General features: G+C 36.3%; 1 protein-coding gene across 5 annotated transcripts in view; it reads right to left on the reverse strand.

Moving 5' to 3' along the window:
- LOC132117489 (RNA-binding protein 27-like) overlaps positions 1-7,046 on the reverse strand; it is a 29,024-nt gene extending 21,978 nt beyond the window's left edge. For 2 of the 5 annotated variants that reach the window (XM_059526810.1, XM_059526807.1), the window contains exons 1-7: positions 6,835-7,046; positions 6,120-6,238; positions 5,810-5,928; positions 5,324-5,403; positions 4,656-4,855; positions 1,702-2,004; positions 285-506 (exon numbers count right to left, since the gene is read on the reverse strand). In XM_059526810.1, the coding sequence (XP_059382793.1) occupies positions 285-506; positions 1,702-2,004; positions 4,656-4,855; positions 5,324-5,403; positions 5,810-5,928; positions 6,120-6,238; positions 6,835-6,893 (1,102 nt within the window). In that variant the 5' untranslated portion in view covers positions 6,894-7,046. Of the gene's footprint in view, positions 1-284; positions 507-1,701; positions 2,008-4,655; positions 4,856-5,323; positions 5,404-5,809; positions 5,929-6,119; positions 6,239-6,834 lie in introns of all 5 variants that reach the window. The other 3 variants (XM_059526808.1, XM_059526806.1, XM_059526809.1) reach the window with 2 other exon arrangements.
- Between the last annotated feature and the right edge of the window lie 442 nt (positions 7,047-7,488).

Below are 7,488 nucleotides of genomic sequence, written 5' to 3' on the forward strand. Positions count from 1 at the left end.
TATTCAGATGCAACTTATTTTCTGGAAAATACTGCGATGCATAGTGTAAGATTTGAATATCAACTGATTAATTAAAAATGTTAAAAAAAAACAATTAATTGCACTACATTTATTTTTCCAAGATTTTCAAATCAATTAAAAATTGTATGATGTAATAAAACTTGCTAAATTGACAATGATAAATAAAACAAATAAGCAAAGATAATACAATTATTTACTTTTTTTTTTTTTTTTTACTTTGAGGAAAAACTAGTCTAGCATGCTGAAATCAAAGCGACACTCACCTGGCATGGGGTAGATGCCCGGAGGCGGAGGCTGTCCGTGGGGAGGGCGCAGCGGCATGGGCATGCGAGGAGGAGGCTCGGTCATTGGCGGCATAGGCATCCGGGGCAGGCCTGGTGGGGGTGGAAACGGGATCATGCTAGGAAGTGTGACGTCATCCACGATCAGAGGGTCATTACCGTGGTCAAAAGGACAGAGATCGCCTCGTATGCAAAATCCTTTCTCTGTCAACAAAAAGAAAACACACACATCAAAATCACCAATATCACAACAGAAGAAACAGAAAGCTTGACGGTTTTCACATTTGAGCCTAATAGTATTTTATACAAATACTGTTGAGGTGGATGAACTTCTGGTCAATCTTCTGTGGAGTTTGCTCCATGTATACAGTGCTGTGTGGATCAGCATCACATCTGTCCATACAGTATATTATAATGTATTTGACCTCTTGAAACTAAAAATTGCACTAGCAAAAAAACATTATGTGTGCTTGTTGAAAGACACAGATGGTCAAATCAAGTGCCAAATCACAGCTTGTTTAATAAGATCAGGGCTAATGGAGCGAACCTGTGGAAACTCTCCTGCTACTCTCAGCAGTGTGAGAAATACCCTCGCTCCAGAAAGACAGGGTAGTAAATATAAACACTGCCGGTTTAACACCGCTCCCAGAAGGCCATGCAGTGAGGATGCTGCACCATAGTCATTAGTGATGCTTTAGAAACAGACACCCCGAAGAGTTAATGTGTCCTTCGAGAGCATCAAGACACATCAGTGTTTCTGATGTCTTATACATCACTGGACTTACATTTGAGATATCCAGTGGCTCCAAAATGTATTTGGACCTTAAATCTGAAAATATCAAACTAATTCACTTTTAAGAAACATAGTACAAATGCAATAAGTTTTTTCACAAAATGTTTGTTAGGTTTAACATGCTTAAAAGAGCATTTTGTCTTCATTTTGAACAGTAACTATTTTAACAAAGCAAAAAAAAAAAATGTTGTAGATATTCTGGTTGTCAAAGATTAGTGGAACATGTTCATATTTAATGTGATGAACTACCCCTGTGGTTATTCTAGAACACCAGAGTGTTTTGGTCAGCTCACCAAAAAAATGAATCGCTGCAATACTACTAAATTACATTTAATTTTATGAATTATATTTAATTTTACACCTTTTTTTTACTTTTTCTATACAGATTTTGTTTTATTTCAGTTGTCATTATAGTAATTTTAGTACTTAAACTAATTTCTGTTCTAATTTTCATTAAAGTTTTTCATGAAAAATCCATCATCTAGTTAAGCTTTATTTCGGTTACCAATAGCTTTAACAACATTAGAAAAGATTAGAAAAGTGTGGGCAAATTCACTCAAGCACCATATTCACACCAAACAAGTGTCAAAGTGAACAGTGTCTTACCGTCGTAGTCTCTGCAGCGATGTTTGTGCGTGCTGCTCTTGTTGAAGCTCTTGATGTCTGTGTGGTTGGTGAAGTATGTGGACCAGCTCTCTGTAGTGCTGTCGGGCAGGTGAGCCGGTGCTACCACGGTTACGGCGTTGGGGACGGCGGGGCTCCCTGAGGAGGGGAACTGGTGCTGAGGAGGGGGCAGAGGGAGCAGGGGGGGCGGATGGGTCTGCTGGTGGTGTGGGTTACCCATGTGGCCAGAGGATGGGACGTAAGGCTCTGTGTCCTTCCGCTCCTGCTCAAATTTGGATCTGTGCTCTGCTAAAATAAAACACATTTCAAATAGAGACTTATTTGTTTGCAAAGAAAGAAAACGTAAAAAAAAATACGTTTAATAAGCGGCATAACCCTCAAATATTTCTGCTTGCTTACAAGCATTTTTTTTTCATATTCACCCTGCATACATACTAGTCATATATATATATATATATATATATATATATATATATATATATATATATATATATATATATATATCTAAAAGGCATAAAAAAATCATTAAAAAAACATCTCTATGTTGCCCCTCAAAAATTGCTCAAATTTTCTTCACCACCCTGACATTTTTATACCAAATAAAAATAAAACTCTAAATTATGCTTACGGTATTATAAAAGATGCATATTTAAGTTCTTACTAGGGGTGTGGGATATATATCAACAGCTCTAATATTGTAATTGTTGTTTTAACAATGTGAGATTTGACATTCGAGTATTTTGCTAAAACCATTCAAAACACCCTTACAGTGCAGGCATACATTAGGCTACGTGAAGTTAAACTAGTGCGAGTGCACATCACAATCAATGCAAGACTCAGTTTAATAAAATGCATTTAGATTGATCGCAAAATTCAAGATATGGGGAGAAAATGTATATTTATATCTATATAATTCATATATTTAATCAATATTGCACCAAGAGTGCTGTTTTTTTTCTAAAAAAATGACTATGATTACAAAAGTAATATTGATTTGAATTTCATTTTAACATTTTTTGTTTATTATATCAAAACTTTTTATGCATTTGTAATCACAGGTTAAGCAATCATGTCATGCATTAAGCAGTGTGTAAAAACATCTAAATGCCACTTCAGATGCAGCTTCTGATTCCTCCGCATTGCTAAGATTAATCTTACTGGTACTGATTTAATTAGCTTGGTAACAGCCCAAATGCCTTATTATACTAATGAACTGATTACAGGTGCATCTCAAAGAAATTTAATATCATGGAAAAGTTCTTTACTTTCGGTAATTTCATTTAAAAAAGCAAACGTTCATATATATTAGATTCATTGCACACAAACTGAAACATTTCTTTGAAAACAGTTTTTTTGTTTTCATTCTGATGGTAATGACTTATAGCTTAGGAAAATAAAAACTTCTGTCTATCAGAAAATGTGAATATTTTCTCAAAGATCAATCAAAAAAAGATTTATGAAACAGAAATGGTCAAGGTCTCCAAAGCAGGCTTAATTAGATACCCAATACATGGTTGGGGCTCCTTTTCAACAAATTTGAACTAAAGTCCTGCTGCAAAATGAAATCAGCATCTCCATAAAGCTTGTCAGCAGATGGAAGCATAAAGTGCACCAAAATCTCCTGGTAGATGGCTGCATTGACTTTGGACATGATAAAACACAATGGACCAACAGCAGACATCACAGCTCCCCAAATCATCACTGACTTCAGAAACTGCTTCAATTCTGTGTCTCTCAAGTCTTCCTCAAGACTCCAGACTTTCCTCAAGAGAACTTCAAACCACTGAGCAATAGTCCAGTTCACAGAAATCAAGATCCTTCTGACGTTTTTCTGGTTCAGGAGTGGTTTGGTTCTAGGAATGTGACATCTATAGCTCTTTTCCTGAAGACATCGGAGTTTGGTGACTCTTGATGCACTGACTCTGGCTTCAGTCCACTCCTTATGAAGCTCTCCCAAGTTCTTGAATCTGCTTTACCTGACAATCTTCCCAAGGCTGTGGTCATCCCTGTTGATTGTGCACCTTCCTACAACACTTTATCCTTCCAGTCAACTTTCTATGAATATATTTTGATACAGCACTCTGTGAACAGCCAGCCCTTCCAGCATTGAGCTTCTGTGGCTTACCCTCCTTGTGGACGGTGTTGATGATCGTCTTCTGGACAACTGTCAAGTCAGTAGTTTTTCTCATAATTGTGGATGCATGTTCTAAACTAGCCCAAGAGGTACCCAGTATTTATACTCAAAATTAATCAAACTAATCAACCTCAAAATGGAATTTTCTAATTCTTTGAGATGCTGAATATTTTATTTACCTAAGCTGTAAGTCATAACTATTGAAAAAATTCAGTTTGTGAGCAATGAATCTATAATATAAGAAAGTTAGCTTTTTTTAAATTAAATTAGAAAAAATAAAGACCTTCTCCATGATATTCAATTTTTTTGCACCTGTAAATGTAAGAATTTGAGTCAGAAGACAATGCACACTTTTAGGAAAAATGGCTTTATAAAGGTAAAAATGCACAATTAAAAGGTAAAAATCAATGTAAACTTTTTGGAAAAGGTTGATTTCTACCAGTGTGTACCGACCCCACACAGAATATGAAGAATTTCGAAAACTTTAGGAGTCAGCTGTCCACGGTAGTAATTAAGATACCAACACAATAACACACTCAGTAAAATATCATCATTTATAAAATCCCAGAAAATATTGAGATATATTTTTGTCAATATCGCAGAACCCTAGTTCTTCCATGTTTGAATTTCATTTATTCATGTGTTTAAGAATTACATAATAGCTCTGGCCAAAAAATTAGAATCATATTATGGAACAATTACCCATTAAAATTAAATACATTGCTAAGCACTCTGTTGCACATAAATTAACTTAAATTTAGGTAAATGTAAAGTGACAGAAGTGATCTGGGCCAGTCCTCACCTCTCCTCTGATTGTGCTCTCTTTCTCGGCTCTTTCCACGGCTGCCACTGCGGCTACGACTCCTGCTTCGACTGTAGCTCCTCCCCCGTGAGCTTCCTCCTCGCCGCTCATGTCGGTCTCGATATGATTCTCCTCCACTCTTTCCATGACGGTCCGGTTCCCGCCGCTTACGGTCATCTCTCCTGCGGTCATCTCTAGTCCTGAGTTCAGACACACAGACACTGCGTGTTCCTGATATGAGTCTGATTGATATATAGTGGACAGATTTGACTGCTACACGTTCAGTGAGAAGGGGTTTTGAACACATATCATGAAAGTTCCATGGAATAATCTGAGGTACCATGCTTGGACTCAAAAGCAGTTCTTTTTTGAAGAAGAAATTAATACTTTTAATAAACAAGGATACATATGACGGTGCACAATTTCTCTTTTAAATTTTGCTCTTCTCAACTTTCTATTCATCAAAGAATCTTGAAAAAATCTGTATATGAAGAAACTTAAGTGCAAGTCTTTCAACACTGATAATAAGAAATGTTTCTTGAGCAGCAAATCATCATATTCAAATAATTTTGAATATGTGAAACTGAAGAATAAAAAAAACTATAACCTTTATATATACACAATACCCATCTCAATCAGAAGGAAAAGAAGCATTTTTGAAGACCGACCTTGATTCATTGAAGTCAGAACGATTCCTTAATGGGCTTCTTCTTCTTCTGTTATCCCTATCGTCTTCAACATGACTAGTCTGAGAAAAAATTTAAATGTGTTACTAACAACAATTTATTTATTAACACTAGAAATCTGTCATGACTATTGAGGAGTGTAATGCACCACTAGTCAGTTTTATTTTTATGCGCCCTTAACAATACACATTGTTTTTACAGAAAATCGTGATGCTAATGTCATAAAATCATCATGCCTTGTAGTCGCATTTTGCCGATCAGTGCTGGGCAATAATAAAGTTTACATTTTTCAATGATATAAACTATCAAGCAGTTGCTATATAGTATATATCACTTTATGCGATCATACACAGTATAATTTGAATACACTTATGTACCCAGCTTTATATACAGGGCTGTGGAATAATACGGTTTACATTTCACAAGATTAAACAACAAGAAATATCTTATGGTGTAATTTTATATTACCTCTTCCTTCTCCTCAAGCTTCTGCACTGGGATTTTACTCTCTTCTTTAGCAGCTGGATTTCCCAAATAATTTTTGGTGGTTAGACATTCAAAGAGTTTATCGACAAACCCTGTAGTCTCTGTGAAATGAAGAGAACAGTGAATCAATTCAGCAAATACCCAAAGCACATGATAATCTTTTAAAATCATTCATATTCGAGATTAAACACAAAGGGCCTGAATTCTCTAATAATTAGATACTTATCTGCATAGCTACTCACAAGTTTCTACATTTAAAAATAAACAGCTGTGAAAGGAATTTTACCAATACCTTTCTGAAGGAAGACGTCCAGCTGATCCGCACACAATGCTCTGAGCTCTTTCTCTGGTTTGTCCTTCTTCACTAACGCCACAACGTAGTTTGCCAGTGCAGATGGGTCAGCTTCACATCTGTAAAACATCTCTGGTTAATTTCATGTAAATCCACACATGCGAGAGACAAGAAGTCTCCTGGCTAACTCAAGTCAAGTGTATCCATGCAGGTCTTCTAAAACAACCACGACATAAGTGTTGTTTACTAGTAGCTTTTCCAAGAGGTCTACTAGGATGCACAGAAATCAAGCACATGACAAGTTGTCAGCTAGTGATACAACCACCAAACACACTACTGAGGTCAAAAATAAACGGTCTGCCTGCTGACCACACATTCTAAGGCTTTAAAACTAAAATAGCTTGTGCCCTGATCCGGTTTTGGCCCAGTCTATGAAAACTATCAGACGGTTTTGATGACCACCCCACTCAGCCAAGCAGACCCTATTAGCTTAGCTTCCAGCTACATTGTTTCTAACTGGAAGTCATGTTAGAATTCTAAACGTTATGACCTTATGTATAAACACAACAAAAAATTAACTGTCATTAAACACCAAATCTAAGGAAACGATAACTATTCGCTGCGCGCTTAAATGCTTTGAAATCCTGCTAAGCTGTTAGCATGTTAGCGCCGCCAGTTAGCTTCAGTGTTTCAAATGTCACTGTTCATCACTTACATGGGTTCAAGAAGTTTCGCCAACCAGGATTTCAGAGCTTCCACATTTTCTATAATCATCCTGGCGCGCAACTGATTAATACTGATAAAAGGCTGGGTGTTTACTCGTAACTCTTTCTAGCATCGTCTAAAAACACGCTCTGGGCCTTCTGTGTAGTCACTAGCACGTCTCGAGCTGCTGGAGCTTCTGAGCAACGTCACAACGCAAGGACGGCAGCCAATCACAGAGCTGCTTCAACTTGCTATTACGCATATCTTAAAATAATAATAATAATAATAATAATAATAATAATAATAATAATAATAATAATAATAATAATAATAATAATAATAATAATAATAATAATAATAATAATAATACACCAACAACAACAATATAGCTAATTAAAATTAAATTACAAAATGTTTATTATTATTGTGGCATTTTGATTGTAGTTATGCTATGACTTCTATAATTTTAATCACTGCAAATTAAAGACAGTGCTCCCCAAATTCCATCAGCATGTTTCCTGCCACACCAGAGGAGACAAAACTTTGGATCATGTTTACCCCTCTCCCACACCTCGGACAGTCTGATCCCCTTTCTTTGTTTCTCACCCACAAATATTCACCCCTCATCAACCGTGTGAAGCCATCAGTGAGGACAATCAAAGTG

Source organism: Carassius carassius, chromosome 36 (genome assembly GCF_963082965.1).
Source record: "Carassius carassius chromosome 36, fCarCar2.1, whole genome shotgun sequence".
NCBI classification, from domain to species: domain Eukaryota; kingdom Metazoa; phylum Chordata; class Actinopteri; order Cypriniformes; family Cyprinidae; genus Carassius; species Carassius carassius.